This window comes from Anomaloglossus baeobatrachus, chromosome 1 (genome assembly GCF_048569485.1).
Source record: "Anomaloglossus baeobatrachus isolate aAnoBae1 chromosome 1, aAnoBae1.hap1, whole genome shotgun sequence".
NCBI lineage: Eukaryota > Metazoa > Chordata > Amphibia > Anura > Aromobatidae > Anomaloglossus > Anomaloglossus baeobatrachus.
Genome location: NC_134353.1, coordinates 905,586,674 through 905,610,390, shown reverse-complemented (window position 1 = coordinate 905,610,390; position 23,717 = coordinate 905,586,674). Strand labels below are relative to the sequence as shown.

General features: G+C 38.8%; 1 protein-coding gene across 2 annotated transcripts in view; it reads right to left on the bottom strand.

Moving 5' to 3' along the window:
- ST8SIA5 (ST8 alpha-N-acetyl-neuraminide alpha-2,8-sialyltransferase 5) overlaps positions 1 to 23,717 on the bottom strand; it is a 123,024-nt gene that overhangs the window by 69,295 nt on the left and 30,012 nt on the right. The window contains exon 2 of one of the 2 annotated variants that reach the window (XM_075327503.1): positions 19,409 to 19,516. The exons of the other annotated variant lie outside the window; for it this stretch is intronic. Coding sequence (XP_075183618.1) covers positions 19,409 to 19,516 — 108 coding nt within the window. The remainder of the gene's footprint in view (positions 1 to 19,408; positions 19,517 to 23,717) is intronic. 2 annotated transcript variants of the gene reach the window in all.

Sequence of the window (23,717 nt, the reverse complement as noted above, 5' to 3'; positions counted from 1 at the left end):
CAGGGCGTCACAGATGTGATGGGAAAAGCTGGGAAACCTCGGATTGTGGCATGATGTGGATATGACACATACCACCTACCTACACAGCCTACAGGACCACCCTCCTGCATGTCAGTGGTATCACTAATGACAGTGTCCTCTCTCCCCCAGCATGGTAGTGGTCGCTCATCACTAGTTACAAGCACCGAGCACCCGAGCATGGTAGTCCTCACTCATCACTAGTTATGAGTACCGAGCACCCGAGCATGGTAGTGCCCGATCATCATTAGTTATGAGTACTGAGCACCCGAGCATGGTAGTGCCCGCTCATCACTACTTACTAGTACTGAGCACCCAAGCATGGTAGTGCCCGCTCATCACTAGTTACTAGTACCAAGCACCCAAGCATGGTAGTGCTTGCTCATCACTAGTTACGAGTACCAAGCATGGTAGAGCTCGCTCATCACTAGTTATGAGTACCGAGCACCTGAGCATGGTAGTCCTCACTCATCACTAGTTATGAGTACTGAGCACCCGAGCATGGTAGTGCCCGCTCATCACTAACTAGTACTGAGCACCCAAGCATGGTAGTGCCCGCTCATCACTAGTTACTAGTACCGAGCACCCAAGCATGGTAGTGCTTGCTCATCACTAGTTATGAGTACAGAGCACTAGAGCATGGTAGTGCCTGCTCATCACTAGTTACTAGTACTGAGCACCTGAGCATGGTAGTGCCCGCTCATCACTAGTTACTAGTACTGAGCACCTGAGCATGGTAGTGCCCGCTCATCACTAGTTATCAGTACCGATCACCTGAGCATGGTAGTGCCCACTCATCACTAATTACGAGTATCGAACACCTAGGCATGCTAATGCCCGCTCATCCCTAGTTACGAGTACCGATCACCTGAGCATGGTAGTGCCCGCTCATCACTTGTTATGAGTACAGAGCACCCGAGCATGTTAGTGCCCGCTCATCACTAATGATGACTTTCTCCACATTCGGTAGATATTTATTTGATGGATCATCTATGGGTTGTGCCAAATAACAAGTTTATATGATAGTGAGCCCTGTATGTATTCATGCCTCTATACTCCAGGTTCTCTAGAGCAGGGTTCCCCAACTCCAGTCCTCAAGGCCCACGAACAGTGCATGTTTTCAGGATTTCCTTAGCATTGCACTGCTGTTGGATCCAGCACCTGAGCAGGTAATTACATTAACACCTGTGCAATACTAAGGAAATCCCAAAAACCTGCACTGTTGGTGGGCCTTGAGGACTGGAGTTGGGGACCTCTGCTCTAGAGAATGCTGGGAGTTATATGTACAGTCAGCAGATCATGAGAAGAAGGAACCAACATGTAAGCCTGTCACCAAGCAAGCGGATATTTGTGAGACCCATTTCTCCTGGTGGTGCCCGGGGTACCGTCACAAGGGGTTAACCAGCTTTGGTGCAGAAGAGTAGAAGGAATAGAGGGATTATATAATGACGGCATTCAGCTTTCAGCTGTGCTCTCTCCAGCAGAGCGTACGCTCAGGCAGATACGAAAACCTGCGGCATTCCTGCCAGATGATCTCGCCATGGATGGCATGTCTGCTTAATGACCCCTGATCAATGCCCCCATAACTGCGCTCTCCGGGAGGAACATCACAAGCCCATGTCTCTTCAGCTCCACTTGCTGTAAGACACTTTGCTCTTATACTATTAAGCACAGTGTCAATACTTTCTACATTGGACATGTGATAAGACCCTACACAAGATACAGCGAAGCTTAAAACGGGGCTAGCCTTGGCACAATACATCACTACCTGCCCCAACGTCTGCAATAACACTGCTCTCAATCAATGTAAAGTGCACTACAGATAAGCAGCTGTCAGAAAAGTCTTCTTCTACCACTTATCATTTTAATAAAACAATAAGGGTGGAGAGAAAAAGCTTTCACCTTCCAGCAGAGCAAGAGTCTGGGATCCATGTTTTGCATTAAATACCTTGGATCTACTTGAAAAAAGTCAATATCTCCTGGTGGAGAGTGACATTCCAGTGTAAGGAGACTTATAGGCCATGCAATGCTCCTCTGGGAAATGAAATATGCCTCTTCACAGAGGAACAGGACTTGAAATCTAGTGCCAACTATAGAAAGAAGCAATCCTCGAGGTCAATATCTCCTAGTGGAAAGTGACATTCCACTGTAAGGAGACTTAAAGACCACGCAATGCTCCTCTGGGAAATGAATTATGCCTCTTCACAGAAGAACAGGACTTGAAATCTAGTGTCACCTGTAGAAAGAAGCAATCCTAAAAGTCAATATCTCCTGGTGGAGAGGAACATTCCAGTGTAAGGAGACTTATAGGCCATGCATTGCTCCTCTGTGAAATTAAATATGCCTCTATAGAAAGGAACAGGACTTGAAATCTAGTACCACCTTTAGAAAGAAGCAATCCTCAAAGTCAATATCCCCTAGTGGAAAGTGATATTCCAGTGTAAGGAGACTTATAGGCCATGCATTGCTTCTCTTGGAAATGAAATATGTTTCACGCTGTACAAAGGCTTGTAAAACGTAGTACAGCGTAATCCCCACTAGGTGGCAGCAGAGTAATGAAGGAGAGACAAAGAAACACTGTAACCGAAAGGCAGCTGAAGTACAGCAGAGTAACTTCAGCAGGCAGTTAACAGGCGAACCACCAAGGGGCAATAGAGTGGTCAAACAGTCAGGGTCTAGCCAGAAACGTCGAGTCATTGCAAAGGGAGGATCCATATCAAGTCAGAAAACAGAACTGAGTCAGAAGCCGGGAAATCAGGTATGCAGAGGGAAACACAAACAACAGACAGGAGCGGGAAGTCAGGGACCGGGACAGGCAGACGAATAGGGGAGGGTACAAGCCAGGACAGAGTAGCAGGGAGGCAGGTCAAATCGGGAACACTCACCAGAGCCAATATACAAGCTGCAAGGCAGAAATATCACTGGCACTGAGCCATAGGTAGAGAGGCAAGATATAGCGTCCTGTAATCCAGAACGAGGCAAGGGAAGTTAACCCCTGACATGACCAGGCCAGAGCTGTGTGTAACCAGCAGCAGGGAAAAGCCGGCCAATATGCCTCTTCAGAGAGGTACAGGACTTGAAATCTATTGTCACCTATAGAAATAAGCAATCCTCAAAGTGAGTATGTGCTTTTGGAGAGTGAAAGGAGACTTATAGGCCATACCATGCTCCTTTGGGAAATGAATTATGCTTCTTCACAGAGGAACCCCAATTGAAATCTAGTGCCACCTATAGAAAGAAGCAACCCTCGAGGTCAATATCTCCTAGTGCAGAGTGACGTTCCAGTGTAAGGAGACTTATAGGGCATGTAATGCTCTTCTGCAAAATGAAATATGCCTCTTCAGAGAGGAACAGGACTTGAAATCTAGTGTCATCTATAGCAAGAAGCAATCCTCAAATGTAATAGACCATTTAATGGCCTTTGCTACATGGCAAAGCGTCATCAAATAGTGAAGTGAAAAAAATAGAAAACTAGATAGTGTAGTTAGGGAAGAATAAGGAAGATAAGGCATTTTAATGCAAGTGTAATAGAAAATAGGTTTGATTATGGCACTAAATACATAGGGATTTAAGAGAAAAATTACTTTTCATTTGGACCATCTCTTTAATACATTAATTTCTATCTGCCTGAAACCACCACTAGGGGGAGCAGACAAGCTTTCATATTTCATTGAGTTCAATCTATCAGCTGTATAGAGAAAGCTCCCAGGCTACCTCTAGTGGTGGCATCTGTAGTTCTGATGTACATTTTTGTAGTAGAGATGAAAGAACACAATCTAGAATTAATGAGAAATAAATCGGTACATAATTTAGACCCATCATATAATGATCAATATAGATTTGTTAAGTTATCAAAATCAAAGTGACACTTTCAGATAGGGTTGGTAAAAAAAAACCTATGGCATCTTAAAGATCCATTTATAGATTAGTACAATCTTAATACAATGTAGTCTGAAATTGAGGAGATATAACTGATTTGCATGATGGAATGCCCCCAAATGTCAATCTCAGGTTTTCTACTACATCCATTCTAGACCCTATAAGTGATCACAAACAAAAGAATACAGCAGCAAAATGAAGGTACTTAGCTCATAAATTGACCAATTCATGTGAGCCCATCAACCATGACAAGGTGACCCTATCAACCATGACAAGGTGACCCTTCTTTGATGGGACCCAAACTTATTTCATGCCTTAAAGTCTACTAATTTCATCCAGTACTAATTAAAAACACATCCTGGGGTTGATGAGACTGGAGTACAGACACAACATGAGGCAGTGAATACCTCCAGTACTACAAAAAAATACTGATTGGCATGAAATAAGTTAGGGTCCCATCAAAGAAAGGTCACCTTGTCGCGGTTGATGGGCTCACATGAATTGACCAATTTAAGAGCTAAGTACTTTCATTTTTCTAAGTACTGTATTTTTTTTTATAAGATGCACTGGATTATAAGACGCACCCCAATTTATAGAAGAAAAAAACGTAAAAAAAAATTGGGGCTGAAAAAGGGGTCCGTCTTATAATCCGGTTGTATCTTACAACTGGTGGCTCAGTGGTTAGCACTGCAGTCTTGCAGAGCTGGGGTCCTGGGTTCAAATCCCACCAAGGACAACATCTGCAAGGAGTTTGTATGTTCTCCCCGTGTTTCCGTGGGTTTCCCCCGGGTTCTCCAGTTTCCTTCCACACTCCAAAAAACATACTGATAGGGAAATTAGATTGTGAGCCCCAATGGGGACAGTGTTGCCAATATATGTAAAGCGCTGTGGAATTAATAACGCTCTATAAGTGAATAAATATTATAAATAAATTACCAGGGGGTAGCAGCGGTGGTGGAGCGGGGGTCACATTAGGCGGGGTGGAGTAGGGCGATGCCGCCAGCAGTGCGGCAGGTGTCCCATGCTAAGCTCGCTGCGGGCACTGTGAGACAAGAGAAAATGTCGACAGTGCGGGCTTCAAAGAAATCATGCCCGGAGTCAGCGCATGCGCAGATTGAGCGCTTGGTTCAATGACAGCCAAGATCTTATCCGTTCATGCGCCGCCTCTTGCCAATTGATCTCCCCACAGTGCAATTAAGAAAAATGGCGCAGATTAGATCTCGGCTGTCACTGAGCCGAGAGCTCAATCTGTGCACACGCCGACTCCAGGTGCCATTTCTTTGAAGCCCGCACCAACTACATTTTCTAGATGGCTCCTGTCTCACACTGCCCGCAGCACCATCCGACTCCACCACCGCCCCTGCCTCCAGTGACACTGCTCCACCACCCCCTGATAAACTACAACCGGATTATAATTTGCATCCCCCTATTATCCTCCCAAATTTTTGGAAGGAAAAGTGCATTTTATAATCCGAAAAATACGGTATGTTCCATATAGCATTAATGCCGTTTAAATGTCATATATTCTATATTTGCCTATATCTTAGCGCTTACAGAAGCTGCTGTATTCCTTTGTTTGTGTTTCGTGTAGTCATAGCAGGAGGCACCTGTTCACATTTATTTGGAGATGCCGGTCAGTTTTGGTTTTTTTTTTGTCCTATTAGTAATCGGTTACTGATATACAGTAGTATCTGCTTTAGCTTAGATTGTTTATATTAGATTATCTTCATAGATGTCCTACATAGTTCTGTATCCCCGACAATAGGTAACCATGCGTGCCGCCATCAGCTGACAATGTCACTCACATTACTGCTGATCACTGTCCTGACCTTGTCTTGGCATTTTAGTTGGCTTTGAATTTGACATATCTCTGTTACTTATCATGTGCCCGGATCCTACATATCCCCCTGTGTTAATCCTACTTAGTAAGGAACAGCCAAGATCTACATGCTCATAGTCCACGACAGAACATCACAGCCCACAGCAGAGCGGACGCTCGGCAAGATCTGTCCTGCCCTTCTGCTTCATCAGAGCGTACAATCATTATCAAGTGAAGATCCAGTTCATTATAATAAGCTCTGATAAGATTAGTAGTATTATAGTAGTTATATTCTTGTACATAGGGGGCAGTATTATAGTAGGTATATACTTATACATAGGGGCAGTATTATAGTAGTTATATTCTTGTACATAGGGGCAGTATTATAGTAGTTATATTCTTGTACATAGGGGGCAGTATTATAGTAGTTATATTCTTGTACATAGGGGGCAGTATTATAGTAGTTATATTCTTGTACATAGGGAGCAGTATTATAGTAGTTATATTCTTGTACATAGGGGCAGTATTATAGTAGTTATATTCTTGTACATAGGGAGCAGTATTATAGTAGTTATATTCTTGTACATAGGGGCAGTATTATAGTAGTTATATTCTTATACATAGGTACAGTATTATAGTAGTTATATTCTTCTACATAGGGACAGTTAGATAGTAGTTATATTCTTCTACATAGGGACAGTATTATAGTAGTTATATTCTTCTACATAGGGACAGTATTATACTAGTTATATTCTTCTACATAGGGGCAGTATTATAGTAGTTATATTCTTGTACATAGGTACAGTATTATAGTAGTTATATTCTTGTACATAGGTACAGTATTATAGCAGTTATATTATTGTACATAGGGGCAGTATTATAGTAGTTATATTCTTGTACATAGAAGCAGTATTATAGTAGTTATATTCTGGTATATAGAGGGCAGTATTATAGTAGTTATATTCTTATACAAAGGAGCAGTATTATAGTAGTTATACTCTAGTATTTAGAAGCAGTATTATAGTAGTTATATTCTTGTACATAGGGGCAGTATTATAGCAGTTATATTTTTGTACATAGGGGCAGTATTATAGTAGTTATATTCTTGTACATAGGGGCAGTATTATAGTAGTTATATTCTTGTACATAGGGGCAGTATTATAGTAGTTATATTCTTGTACATAGGGGCAGTATTATAGTAGTTATATTCTTGTACATAGGAGCAGTATTATAGTAGTTATATTCTTGTACATAGGGGCAGTATTATAGTAGTTATATTCTTGTACAAAAGGATCAGAATTATAATAGTTATATTCTTGTACATAGGGGGCAGTATTATAGTAGTTATATTCTTGTACATAGGGGGCAGTATTATAGTAGTTATATTCTTGTACATAGGGGGCAGTATAAGGCTATGTCCGCACGTTGCTTTTTACCTGCTTTTTACCTGCTTTTTTGCTGCTTTTTCAACTGCAGCGTTTAATGCCAAAATGGTTGTGTTCTGCTTTTCAAGCAAAGTCTATGGGAATTTGGGTTTCTTGTCTTGACATGTCAGTTGTTTTTGCCATTTGGGTTTTGCACTGCAAAGCTGAGTTTTTGACCAAAGTTCTGCCTGAAAAAGGCTGCAGTTTGAACTGCATAGTGCGGACAAGAAACCCAAATTCCCATAGACTTTGCTTGAAAAGCAGAACACAACCATTTTGGCATTAAACGCTGCAGTTGAAAAAGCAGCAAAAAAGCAGGTAAAAAGCAGGTAAAAAGAAACGTGCGCACATAGCCTTATAGTAGTTATATTCTTCTACATAGGAGCAGTATTATAGTAATACACTCCCTATTAAAGAAACTGCAAAATCCACATAGGACGGTCTCCTGCTCGGAGTGCGGAGAATTCACACAGGCACTGACAGGGGTTGAGTGCAAGGCGGAGGGTGGAAAGAACTAAAGTGTGCTGGTAATTGGAGAAACTCTAGCAAGAAATAAAAACAAGATCTAAGTTAATTTATATTAAATATCACAGTGCCTTGTGAAAGTATTCGGCCCCTTTGACTTTGTCAGCCTTTTCCCACATTTCAGGCTTCAAGCATAAAGATAAAAAATGTAATGTTCTGGTGAAGAATCAACAACAAGTGGGACACAATTGTGAAGTTGAACGAAATTTATTGCTTTTTTTCAACTTTTTACAAAAATGAATAACTGAAAATTGGGGAGTGCAATATTATTCATCCCCTTTAAGTTAATACTTTGTAGCGCCACCTTTTGCTGCGATTACAGCTGCAGTCGCTTGGGATATGTCTCTATCAGTTTTGCACATCAAGAGACTGAAATTCTTGCCCATTCTTCCTTTGCAAACAGCTGGAGCTGAGTGAGGTTGGATAGCGAGCGTTTGTGAACAGCAGTTTTCAGCTCTTTCCTCAGATTCTCGATTGGGTTCAGGTCTGGACTGTGACTTGGCCATTCTAACACCTGGATACGTTTATTTGTGAACCATTCCATTGTAGATTTTGCTTTATGTTTGGGATCATTGTCTTGTTGGAAGACAAATCTCCATCCCAGTCTCAGGTCTTTTGCAGACTCCAACAGGTTTTTTTCAAGAATGGTCCTGTATTTGGCTCCATCCATCTTCCCATCAATTTTAACCATCTTCCCTGTCCCTGCTGAAGAAAAGCAGGCCCAAACCATGATGCTTCCACCACCATGTTTGACAGTGGGGATGATGTGTTCAGGGTGATGAGCTGTGTTGCTTTTACGCCAAATATATCGTTTGGCATTGTGCCCAAATAGTTCGAGTTTAGTTTCATCTGACCAGAGCACCTTCTTCCACATGTTTGGTGTCTCCCAGGTGGCTTGTGGCAAACTGTAAACAACACTTTTTATGGATATCTTTGAGAAATGGCTTTCTTCTTGCCACTCCTCCATAAAGGCCAGATTTGTGCAGTGTGCAACTGATTGTTGTCCTATGGACAGACTCTCCCACCTCAGCTGTAGATCTCTGCAGGTCACCCAGAGTGATCATGGGCCTCTTGGCTGCATCTCTGATCAGTCTTCTCTTTGTGTGAGATGAAAGTTTGGATGGACGGCCGGGTCTTGGTAGAGTTGCAGTGATATGATACTCCTTCCATTTCAATATGATCGCTTGCACAGCGCTTCTTGGGATGTTTAAAGTTGTGGAAATCTTTTTGTAATTAAATCTGGCTTTACACTTCTCCACAACAGTATCACGGACCTGCCTGTTGTGTTCCTTGGTCTTCATGATGTTATCTGCGCTTTAAACAGAACAGTGAGACTATCACAGAGGAGGTGCATATATACGGAGACTTGGTTACACACAGGTGGATTATATTTATTATCATCAGTCATTTAGGACAACAGTGGATCATTCAGAGATCCTCAATGAACTTCTGGAGTGAGTTTGCTGCACTGAAAGTAAAGGGGATGAATAATATTGCACTCCCCAATCTTCAGTTTTTTATTTTTTTAAAAAGTTTAAAATAAAAAATAAATTTTGTTCAACTTCACAATTGTGTCCCACTTGTTGTTGAGTCTTCACCATAACATTAAATTTTTTATCTTTATGTTTGAAGCCTGAAATGCGGGAAAAGGTTGAAAAATTCGAGGCGGCTGAATACTTTCGCAAGGCACTGTATATAAATATAAAACATCAATTTTCATACAACGTCCGTGTACAGTAGTTCTCATGTAGAAGAGCAGTTTCAGTCACAACTCATATAAAATGGGATAAGTAATTAAAATTCTACAGTCCTTATATGTACAGGAATATATCTACTATAAGGGTATGTGCGCACGTTGCGTACTGCCCAGCACCGTAAAAGGTGCGCTTCAGAGCGCAGCTGAAAAGCTCCGTTCTGAAGCGCATGGTGCCGGCGAGAACGTGCGCTGTGCCTGCAGCTCCTGCCATAGACCGAGCAGGAGCTGCCGGCAAAGCGCATGGAAGAAGTGACATGTCACTTCTTTTTGCGCAGCGCTTCGGCAGTAGCCGAAGCGCTGCGCACTAAAACGCCACGTGCGCACGGCCCCTGCACAATCTCCATAGACTGTGCAGGGGACGCAGGACGCATGCAGTTACGCTGCGCTGCAAAGCGCAGCGTAACTGCATGAATTTACGCAACGTGCGCACATAGCCTAATACTGCCCCTATGTACAGGAATATATCTACTATAATACTGCCCCCTATGTACAAGAATATAGCTACTATAATACTGCCCCCTATGTACAAGAATATAAATACTGTAATACTGCCCCCATGTACAGGAATATATCTACTATAATACTGCCCCCTATGTACAAGAATATAGCTACTATAATACTGCCCCCTATGTACAAGTATATAACTACTATAATACTGCCCCTATGTACCAAAAATATAACTTAATATAATACTGCTCCTATGTACAGGAATATATCTACTATAATACTGCCCCCTATGTACAGGAATATATCTACTATAATACTGCCCCCTATGTACAAGAATATAACTACTATAATACTGCCCCCTATGTACAAGTATATAACTACTATAATACTGCCCCTATGTACCAAAAATATAACTTAATATAATACTGCTCCTATGTACAAGAATATAACTACAATATTACTGCCCATATGTACAAGAATATACAGTAACTACTATAATACTGCTCCCTATGTACAAGAATATAACTACTATAATACTGCCCTTATGTACAAGAATATAACTACTATAATACTGTCCCTATGTACAAGAATATAACTACTATAATACTGCCCCAATATACAAGAATATAACTACTATAATACTGCCCCTATGTACAAGAATATAACTACTATAATACAGCCCCTATGTGCAAGAATACACCTACTATAATACTGCCCCTATGTACAAGAATATAACTACTATAATACTGCTCCTAAATATAAGAATATAACTACAATAATACTGCTCCTATGTACAAGAATATAATTACTATAATACTGCTCCCTATGTACAAGAATATAAGTACTATAATACAGCCCCTATATACAAGAATATAACTGCTATAATACTGCCTCTATGTACAAGAATATAACTACTATAATACTGCCCTTATGTACAAGAATATAACTACTATAATACTGCTCCTATGTACAAGGATATAACTACTATAATACTGCCCTTATGTACAAGAATATAACTACTATAATACTGCTGCTATGTACAAGAATATAACTACTATAAAACTGCCCCTATGTACAAGAATATAAGTACTATAATACAGCCCCTATATACAAGAATATAACTACTATAATACTGCCTCTATGTACAAGAATATAACTACTATAATACTGTCACGCTCCCGGTGTCCCAGCAGCCCTCCTTACCCACTGAGCCGGTTCCTGCATCGCACCACCGCTCCATACCCACTGATCCAGTCGTACCTGCATTGCACCACCGCTCTGTACCCACTGATCCAGTCGCACCTGCATCACACCACCGCTCCGTACCCACTGATCCGGCCTCACCGTCATTGCACTGCTCCTTACCCACTGATCCACTCCACGTGTCCACCGGTCATGGCTGTCGCTCCCGCTCGTGCTCTCCTGTGTCCTGCTCCTGGTCTCATGAGTCTGACTCTGAGTATTAGCCTCATGCCTCTGTATAGGACCAGGCCGCGCCCACTCTCCTGGTTTTATGGACCCAGCACACCTGAAGCAGGATGTGACATACGGCCTTTCCATAGGGGCGTTGCCTGATCAACGTGTCTAGAAGCTTTGTCTTTTGTGCTAGGTGCTCAGGCCCCCTGGTGCCGTGTCCTGTAGACTTCTTGTCTTTGCTCCCTGGTACCTGTGCCTGTTTTCCTTACCGTCCTGAAGAACTTTGTGACTCTGCTGACCTGGTTATACCTGTCCCGGCCACGCCAGTGCTCCGGCTGCCGTGTACCCTGCCCCCCGGTGGGATACTCGGTCCAGTGGATCCACCTCCTGGGCCCATCAGTCCTCCCGGTCCTGACAAATACAGCCCCTATGTGCAAGAATACACCTACTATAATACTGCACCTATGTACAAGAATATAACTACTATAATACTGCTCCTAAATATAAGAATATAACTACAATAATACTGCTCCTATGTACAAGAATATAATTACTATAATACTGCTCCCTATGTACAAGAAACTAACTACTATAATACTGCCCTTATATACAAGAATATAACTACTATAATACTGCCCCTATGTACAAGAATATAACTACTTACTATAATACTGCTGCTATGTACAAGAATATAACTACTATAATACTGCTCCTATGTACAAGGATATAACTAATATAATACTGCCCTTATGTATAAGAATATAACTACTATAATACTGCTGCTATGTACAAGAATATAACTACTATAATACTGCCCCTATGTACAAGAATATAAGTACTATAATACAGCCCCTATATACAAGAATATAACTACTATAATACTGCCTCTATGTACAAGAATATAACTACTATAATACAGCCCCTATGTGCAAGAATACACCTACTATAATACTGCACCTATGTACAAGAATATAACTACAATAATACTGCTCCTATGTACAAGAATATAATTACTATAATACTGCTCCCTATGTACAAGAATATAACTACTATAATACTGCCCCTATATACAAGAATATAACTACTATAATACTGCGCTATGTACAAGAATATAACTACTTACTATAATACTGCCTCTATGTACAAGAATATAACTACTATAATACTGCCCTTATGTACAAGAATATAACTACTATAATACTGCTCCTATGTACAAGGATATAACTACTATAATACTGCCCTTATGTACAAGAATATAACTACTATAATACTGCTGCTATGTACAAGAATATAACTACTATAATACTGCCCCTATGTACAAGAATATAACTACCGTACTATAATACTGCCCCCTATGTACAAGAATATAACTACTATAATACTGCCACCTATGTACAAGAATATAGCTACTATAATACTGCCCCTATGTACAGGAATATAACTACTATAATACTGCTCCCTATGTACAAGAATATAACTACTATAATACTGTTCCTATGTACAAGAATATAACTACTATAATACTGCCCCTATATACAAGAATATAACTACTATAATACTGCTCCTATGTACAAGAATATAACTACTATAATACTGCTCCTATGTACAAGAATATAATTACTATAATACTGCTCCCTATGTACAAGAATATAACTACTATAATACTGCCCCTATGAACAAGAATATAACTACTATAATACTGCCTCCTGTACAAGAATATAACTGCTATAATACTGCTCCCTATGTACAAGAATATAACTACTATAATAATGTCCCCTATGTATGAGAATATAACTACTATAATACTGCCCCTATGTACAAGAATATAACTACCGTACTATAATACTGCCCCCTATGTACAAGAATATAACTACTATAATACTGCCACCTATGTACAAGAATATAGCTACTATAATACTGCCCCTATGTACAGGAATATAACTACTATAATACTGTTCCTATGTACAGGAATATAACTACTATAATACTGCTTCCTATGTACAAGAATATAACTACTATAATACTGCCCCCTATGTACAAGAATATAGCTACTATAATACTGCACCTATGTACAGAAATATAACTACTATAATACTGCTCCCTATGTACAAGAATATAACTACTATAATACTGTTCCTATGTACAGGAATATAACTACTATAATACTGCTCCCTATGTACAGAAATATAACTACTATAATACTGCTCCCTATGTACAAGAATATAACTACTATAATACTGCCCCCTATGTACAAGAATATAACTACTATAATACTGCCCCCTATGTACAAGAATATAACTACTATAATACTGCTCCTATGTACAAGAATATAACTACTATAATACTGCCCCTATGTACAGAAATATAACTACTATAATACTGCTCCCTATGTACAAGAATATAACTACTATAATACTGCCCCCTATGTACAAGAATATAACTACTATAATACTGTTCCTATGTACAAGAATATAACTACTATAATACTGCCCCCTATGTACAAGAATATAGCTACTATAATACTGCCCCTATGTACAGGAATATAACTACTATAATACTGCTCCCTATGTACAAGAATATAACTACTATAATACTGTTCCTATGTACAGGAATATAACTACTATAATACTGCTCCCTATGTACAAGAATATAACTACTATAATACTGTTCCTATGTACAAGAATATAACTACTATAATACTGCTCCTAAATATAAGAATATAACTACAATAATACTGCTCCTAAATATAAGAATATAACTACAATAATACTGCTCCTATGTACAAGAATATAATTACTATAATACTGCTCCCTATGTACAAGAATATAACTACTATAATACTGCCCCTATGTACAAGAATATAACTACTATAATACTGCCTCCTGTACAAGAATATAACTGCTATAATACTGCTCCCTATGTACAAGAATATAACTACTATAATAATGTCCCCTATGTATGAGAATATAACTACTATAATACTGCCCCTATGTACAAGAATATAACTACCGTACTATAATACTGCCCCTTATGTACAATAATATAACTACTATAATACTGCCACCTATGTACAAGAATATAGCTACTATAATACTGCCCCTATGTACAGGAATATAACTACTATAATACTGTTACTATGTACAGGAATATAACTACTATAATACTGCTTCCTATGTACAAGAATATAACTACTATAATACTGTTCCTATGTACAAGAATATAACTACTATAATACTGCCCCTATGTACAAGAATATAACTACTATAATACTGCTCCTATGTACAAGAATATAACTACTATAATACTGCCCCTATGTACAGAAATATAACTACTATAATACTGCTCCCTATGTACAAGAATATAACTACTATAATACTGCCCCCTATGTACAAGAATATAACTACTATAATACTGTTCCTATGTACAAGAATATAACTACTATAATACTGCCCCCTATGTACAAGAATATAACTACTATAATACTGCTCCTATGTACAAGAATATAACTACTATAATACTGCCCCTATGTACAGAAATATAACTACTATAATACTGCTCCCTATGTACAAGAATATAACTACTATAATACTGCCCCCTATGTATAAGAATATAACTACTATAATACTGTTCCTATGTACAAGAATATAACTACTATAATACTGCCCCCTATGTACAAGAATATAACTACTATAATACTGCTCCTATGTACAAGAATATAACTACTATAATACTGCCCCTATGTACAATAATATAACTACTATAATACTGTCCCTATGTACAAGAATATAGCTACTATAATACTGCTCCCTATGTACAAGAATATAACTACTATAATACTGTTCCTATGTACAAGAATATAACTACTATAATACTGCCCCCTATGTACAAGAATATAACTACTATAATACTGCTCCTATGTACAAGAATATAACTACTATAATACTGCTCCTATGTACAATAATATAACTACTATAATACTGTCCCTATGTACAAGAATATAACTACTATAATACTGTTCCTATGTACAAGAATATAACTACTATAATACTGTTCCTATGTACAAGAATATAACTACTATAATACTGCTCCTATGTACAATAATATAACTACTATAATACTGTCCCTATGTACAAGAATATAACTACTATAATACTGTTCCTATGTACAAGAATATAACTACTATAATACTGCTCCTATGTACAAGAATATAACTACTATAATACTGCTCCTTTGTACAAGAATATAACTACTATAATACTGCCCCTATGTACAGAAATATAACTACTATAATACTGCTCCCTATGTACAAGAATATAACTACTATAATACTGCTCCCTATGTACAAGAATATAACTACTATAATACTGTTCCTATGTACAAGAATATAACTACTATAATACTGCCCCCTATGTACAAGAATATAACTACTATAATACTGCTCCTATGTACAAGAATATAACTACTATAATACTGCTCCTATGTACAATAATATAACTACTATAATACTGTCCCTATGTACAAGAATATAACTACTATAATACTGTTCCTATGTACAAGAATATAACTACTATAATACTGTTCCTATGTACAAGAATATAGCTACTATAATACTGCCCCCTATGTACAAGAATATAACTACTATAATACTGCTCCTATGTACAAGGATATAACTACTATAATACTGCCCTTATGTACAAGAATATAACTACTATAATACTGCTCCTATGTACAAGGATATAACTACTATAATACTGCCCTTATGTACAAGAATATAACTACTATAATACTGCTCCTATGTACAAGAATATAATTACTATAATACTGCTCCCTATGTACAAGAATATAACTACTATAATACTGCCCCTATATACAAGAATATAACTACTATAATACTGCCCCTATGTACAAGAATATAACTACTATAATACAGCCCCTATGTGCAAGAATACACCTACTATAATACTGCACCTATGTACAAGAATATAACTACCATAATACTGCTCCTAAATATAAGAATATAACTACAATAATACTGCTCCTATGTACAAGAATATAATTACTATAATACTGCTGCCTATGTACAAGAATATAACTACTATAATACTGCCCCTATATACAAGAATATAACTACTATAATACTGCCCCTATGTACAAGAATATAACTACTTACTATAATACTGCCTCTATGTACAAGAATATAACTACTATAATACTGCCCTTACGTACAAGAATATAACTACTATAATACTGCTCCTATGTACAAGGATATAACTACTATAATACTGCCCTTATGTACAAGAATATAACTACTATAATACTGCTGCTATGTACAAGAATATAACTACTATAATACTGCCCCTATGTACAAGAATATAACTACCGTACTATAATACTGCCCCCTATGTACAAGAATATAACTACTATAATACTGCCACCTATGTACAAGAATATAGCTACTATAATACTGCCCCTATGTACAGGAATATAACTACTATAATACTGCTCCCTATGTACAAGAATATAACTACTATAATACTGTTCCTATGTACAGGAATATAACTACTATAATACTGCTCCCTATGTACAAGAATATAACTACTATAATACTGTTCCTATGTACAAGAATATAACTACTATAATACTGCCCCTATATACAAGAATATAACTACTATAATACTGCTCCTAAATATAAGAATATAACTACAATAATACTGCTCCTATGTACAAGAATATAATTACTATAATACTGCTCCCTATGTACAAGAATATAACTACTATAATACTGCCCCTATGTACAAGAATATAACTACTATAATACTGTTCCTATGTACAAGAATATAACTACTATAATACTGCCCCTATATACAAGAATATAACTACTATAATACTGCTCCTATGTACAAGAATATAACTACTATAATACTGCTCCTATGTACAAGAATATAATTACTATAATACTGCTCCCTATGTACAAGAATATAACTACTATAATACTGCCCCTATGTACAAGAATATAACTACTATAATACTGCTCCCTATGTACAAGAATATAACTACTATAATACTGTCCCTATGTACAAGAATATATCTACTATAATACTGCTCCCTATGTACAAGAATATAACTACTATAATACTGTTCCTATGTACAAGAATATAACTACTGTAATACAGCCCCTATGTGCAAGAATACACCTACTATAATACTGCCCCTATGTACAAGAATATAACTACTATAATACTGCTCCTAAATATAAGAATATAACTACAATAATACTGCTCCTATGTACAAGAATATAATTACTATAATACTGCTCCCTATGTACAAGAATATAACTACTATAATACTGCCCCTATGTACAAGAATATAACTACTATAATACTGCCTCCTGTACAAGAATATAACTGCTATAATACTGCTCCCTATGTACAAGAATATAACTACTATAATAATGTCCCCTATGTATGAGAATATAACTACTATAATACTGCCCCTATGTACAAGAATATAACTACCGTACTATAATACTGCCCCTTATGTACAAGAATATAAGTACTATAATACTGCCACCTATGTACAAGAATATAGCTACTATAATACTGCCCCTATGTACAGGAATATAACTACTATAATACTGTTCCTATGTACAGGAATATAACTACTATAATACTGCTCCCTATGTACAAGAATATAACTACTATAATACTGTTCCTATGTACAAGAATATAACTGCTATAATACTGCCCCTATGTACAAGAATATAACTACTATAATACTGCTCCTATGTACAAGAATATAACTACTATAATACTGCTCCTATGTACAAGAATATAACTACTATAATACTGACCCTATGTACAGAAATATAACTACTATAATACTGTTCCCTATGTACAAGAATATAACTACTATAATACTGCTCCCTATGTACAAGAATATAACTACTATAATACTGTTCCTATGTACAAGAATATAACTACTATAATACTGCCCCTATGTACAGAAATATAACTACTATAATACTGTTCCCTATGTACAAGAATATAACTACTATAATACTGCTCCTATGTACAAGAATATAACTACTATAATACTGCTCCTATGTACAAGAATATAACTACTATAATACTGCACCTATGTACAAGAATATAACTACTATAATACTGACCCTATGTACAGAAATATAACTACTATAATACTGTTCCCTATGTACAAGAATATAACTACTATAATACTGCTCCTATGTACAAGAATATAACTACTATAATACTGCTCCTATGTACAAGAATATAACTACTATAATACTGCTCCTATGTACAAGAATATAACTACTATAATACTGCCCCTATGTACAAGAATATAACTACTATAATACTGCTCCTATGTACAAGAATATAACTACTATAATACTGCTCCTATGTACAAGAATATAACTACTATAATACTGACCCTATGTACAGAAATATAACTACTATAATACTGTTCCCTATGTACAAGAATATAACTACTATAATACTGCTCCCTATGTACAAGAATATAACTACTATAATACTGTTCCTATGTACAAGAATATAACTACTATAATACTGCCCCTATGTACAGAAATATAACTACTATAATACTGTTCCCTATGTACAAGAATATAACTACTATAATACTGCTCCTATGTACAAGAATATAACTACTATAATACTGCTCCTATGTACAAGAATATAACTACTATAATACTGACCCTATGTACAGAAATATAACTACTATAATACTGTTCCCTATGTACAAGAATATAACTACTATAATACTGCTCCCTATGTACAAGAATATAACTACTATAATACTGTTCCTATGTACAAGAATATAACTACTATAATACTGCCCCTATGTACAGAAATATAACTACTATAATACTGTTCCCTATGTACAAGAATATAACTACTATAATACTGCTCCTATGTACAAGAATATAACTACTATAATACTGCTCCTATGTACATGACTATTGTTCTTTACAGTAGACGTTATATGTGAGTAGTGTGCGGTTGTATGTGAGTGTTGTGTGTAGATACTGTGTCTCAGGAGCAGCAGTCTGGTTCATGCTGTGTATTGTCATTCTGTATGAGTCTGTACCTGCCGCCTGCGTCACTGCCCGTCTTCACTGCTCCGTCATCCGTGAAATTAAAGATCCCCGTCCAATTCCCCAACTCCTCTCCGCTCTGCCAGCTAAACTGCAGCCCTCTAGTAAGAAAAGGAAGCAGTTTACATTTTGTTCCCGTATTCTTCTGTCCAACAAAAATCATTACATTCAATCGTACCAAGCGTTTAACTATTTGAATACCACAAGGTTCTACAAGGACAATGGCATAAATGCGCAGAGAATGAAAAACATTATGTTCTAATACAATCACAAGAGCAATTCCCCCCGAAAATATTAAAATTGATTTTCAAGACTTTTATATCAATGGTGCATTATTCGAATTCCTTTTTCCCAATGCTGTTGCGCCCCTTTATTGTTTACCCAGAAACGGCACGGTCTGATGCTGCAGCCCCATAGAAATCAATCTGATTCATGTTACTGGAGCTGAGCTGCAATACCAGACACGACCACTACTATAGTGGTGGCGCTGTTCCTAGTTAAAAAATAAAGGGGAAGTGGAACTCGATGGAGCTCTGGATGGAGCTGATGAGTTTCAACACCTCCAATTAAATATTCGTGGTCTACCTTAATCAATATTTAACCCCTGAAAGGCTCCTTTAATGGATTGGAGCCTATGTAATTGAGGTTGTCATCAGTTTCTGAACAGCTGTTGTAAAAAGTGAACACCACAGCGCCGTTTACCGTGTAGTGGCCGCTCCTGGGTACTGCAGCTCCTATTCAATTCAATAGGAGCTGAGCTGCAGTACCTGAGAATGGCCACTAAACAGTGAACGGCGCTCTGGTGTTGGTTTACATTTATTAATATCTGTCCACCGGTGAGAACAGCTGATAGTGATGACCGATCCTGACGAATGGTGATCAATATGATCAATATGGGAAACCCCTTTAAGAAAAATAGAAAAAAAAGGCGTAAAATATAAATCCTGAGTAATTAGAATGATGCAATCCTTTAAATATAATACACTCTAACACATCAGGTCCTCAAATAGCATCACAGCAGAGAAAACGGTAAAGTGCAAGAACACCCCTGTATATCTATAGAATGTGGGAAAACGACACCTTACCAATCTGATATAAATGGACGGATAATTATAACTGCAACTGATTTGATTAATAATTTCAGGATTCTGCAGGTACCCCCCCCCCCCCACCACCACCACCACCGCACCCCGTCCATTCTTCCACCATGTCTTGGTAATATATATTTAGAAGGTTAGTAAAAAGTAGAGGATGGATGGAATAGAGAATTAATGCATATTAGTCTGCCTGCATATGACTTGTCCAGTTACCTCGAAGATACATAGTTCTGAATAGGAGCTGTAGACATAAGAACAGGGTAAATGTCACGACACGGACTTTGGGAAGGTCCGTCGTGAGGTAAAGCACACAAAAGACAGGTGTATTACCAAGACAAACAAGAGGTACACCGGGGACACATTAACAACGGTGGACCCTGATGCTAGTGAGAGGGAATATGGACACCGCCTCCACTTACCTGCCGCTGTAACCTGCACCCCTATACATGTTCCTCACCTGTCGCCAAGCAGGAACCTGAAGCCTTGAGAGATCCTGCTGTGAGCCCTGGCTAGTGAGTGGGAAGGTAAGGATCACTAGTCCCACCATTGCACTAAAATAACACACCAAGGGGAGGTAAGACAAACAGGGCGGAAATAACAACAGACTAACTCCAACAACTAGGCTGCAGTAAGGCACCAGTACTGCAGCTTACACCACTACCAACAGCAAGAATCAGTCCCTTAACAGGTTCCTCAGCTGTCGCCAAGCAGGAACCTGAAGCCCTGAGAAACCCTGCGGTGAGCCCTGGCTAATAAGTGGGAAAGTAAGGATCATTAGTCCCACCGCTGCACTAAAACACAGCAAGGGGAGGTAAGACAGACAGGGGGAGAATAATAACAGACTAACTCCAACAACTAGGTTGCAGTAAGGTATCAGAACTGCAGCACACCACTACCAACAGCAAGAATCAGTCTATATACAGGTTTCTCACCTGTCGCCAAGCAGGAACTTGAAGCCCAGAGAGATCCTGCGGTGAGCCCTGGCTAATAAGTGGGAAGGTAAGGATCATTAGTCCCACCGCTGCACTAAAACACACCAAGGGGAGGTAAGACAGACAGGGGGAGAATAATAACAGACTAACTCCAACAACTAGGCTGCAGTAAAGTATCAGTACTGCAGCACACCACTACCAACAGCAAGAATCAGTTCATATACAGGTTTCTCACCTGTCGCCAAGCAGGAACTTGAAGCCCAGAGAGATCCTGCTGTGAGCCCTGGCTAATAAGTGGGAAGGTAAGGATCATTAGTCCCACCGCTGCACTAAAACACACCAAATGGAGGTAAGACAGACAGGGGGAGAATAATAACAGACTAACTCAAACAACTAGGCTGCAGTAAGGTACCAGTAGTGCAGCTTACACCACTACCAACAGCAAGAATCAGTCTATATACAAGTTCCTCACCTGTCGCCAAGCAGGAACCTGAAGCCCTGAGAGATCCTGCAGTGAGCCCTGGCTAGTGAGTGGGAAGGTAAGGATCACTAGTCCCACTGCTGCGCTAAAAGAACACACCAAGGGGAGGTAAGACAGACAGGGGGAGAATAATAACAGACTAACTCCAACATCTAGGCTGCAGTAAGGCACCAGTACTGCAGCCTACAATGCTACCAACAGCAAGGAGAGTAACCGACACCCTTTGCTGGAAGGAGACGGTATATAAAGGGATTGGGAGTGGCTCCAAACCAAAAACACCTGACCAGGAGTCAGAAGCTGCAGGTAAGTAAAACTGACATTAAACCTTGCCCCACCCAAAGAAAGAAAACATATTTAGTATGTAGTGTTTCAGATTACAATGAGAGCCTCTAGTCCTGATCCTGTCACTAGTCTCAAAATACAGTAAAAAGTGATCGGATTTTGCTCTTATTTTATTCCCGCTGCTCCCTTGAATATTAAGTTTATTGCTAATTTTTAAATCCGGCATACGACTCCAGAGATATGGGCTTTTTTTATTTAGTGATAATTTTTATGGTTTTTACAAAGGGGTGTGACTCAAATGGTTGCTCAGGGGCGTGTCTTTCTACTGCATTGTGTAATTGTCCGTGTGCACCACCCACTTGGCAAAGGCCATAAATATTAGCAATAAATAAAAAGGCCCATATCTCTGAAACCAAAACCATATGGAGGATTTAATAATGAGAAAATGGTATACTTAACGCAGTGGTGGACACAGAAAAGGGCCCCTGTGCAAGAACAATATATGGGGCCTTTGCAGTCCTATTGTCACGGCAGAGGATAGAGGCTATACTAACCGTAAAGGACAACACACTGGAAGGGGGACGAAATGCCTCATTTCTATAGAAAAGGGGGAAGTGGTGACCCCTGACAACAACCTGCAGCTCACCCTCACTGCCCTCACCGATACTATACAGGTTCCGCACCTGTCGCCGAGCTGGATACCTGGGCCCTGCCTGTCTTCCCCTGGCAAAAGGGCCATAAGTAAAAATGACAAGTATGAGCACTAGTCAACTCCACTGGCACTAAAGGAAGACACAAGGAAACAGTACAGTACAAACACAGATGCCATCACCAAATGCCAGGTAGATAGCAAAAGTACAACACTTATCTGTGGAGCGGCAACCAAAGAAGTCTCTGGAGCAACAGGAGAGGACAACTGCAGACTACAGCAAGGAACAAACTATAAACCAGACCCAAACAACCCCAGGGTGAGGCTAATAAAGGAAGTCAGAGGATAGAAACCGAGTGGAAAAACTGACAGATCCTCAGGGTCATAGAGTCCGCTGGCTACAGAAACAAGGCAAAGTCAAATAACAACATGTGCTACCAATCTCCTTGATCTTCTACTGCAGTGTTCCCAAATTCCAGTCCTCAGGAGCCACCAATGGCACATATATTCAGGATTTGCTTAGTATTGGAATTATCATCTGTGCAATACTAAGAAAATCCAGAAAACATGCACTGTTGGTGGCTTCTGAGGACTGGAGTTGGGGAACACTGTACTACTGGATTGTCAGCCGGCCGTAACACCTCCATGACAGGCCGTGACACCTATAGCTCATCATAATGCATACCAGTAATTCCTCCTGCTTTGGAGATGTTGATGGGCCCCTGTGCGTCTCCACAGGCTACACCAATGTTATGTCTACCCCAGTACTCAAAGGAGCAGCAGGAATCATTGATAATAATGCCGATATCGTCATATACATTTTACTCAGTACTGTCCGGTACTGTCCTTTCCACCCGGCCA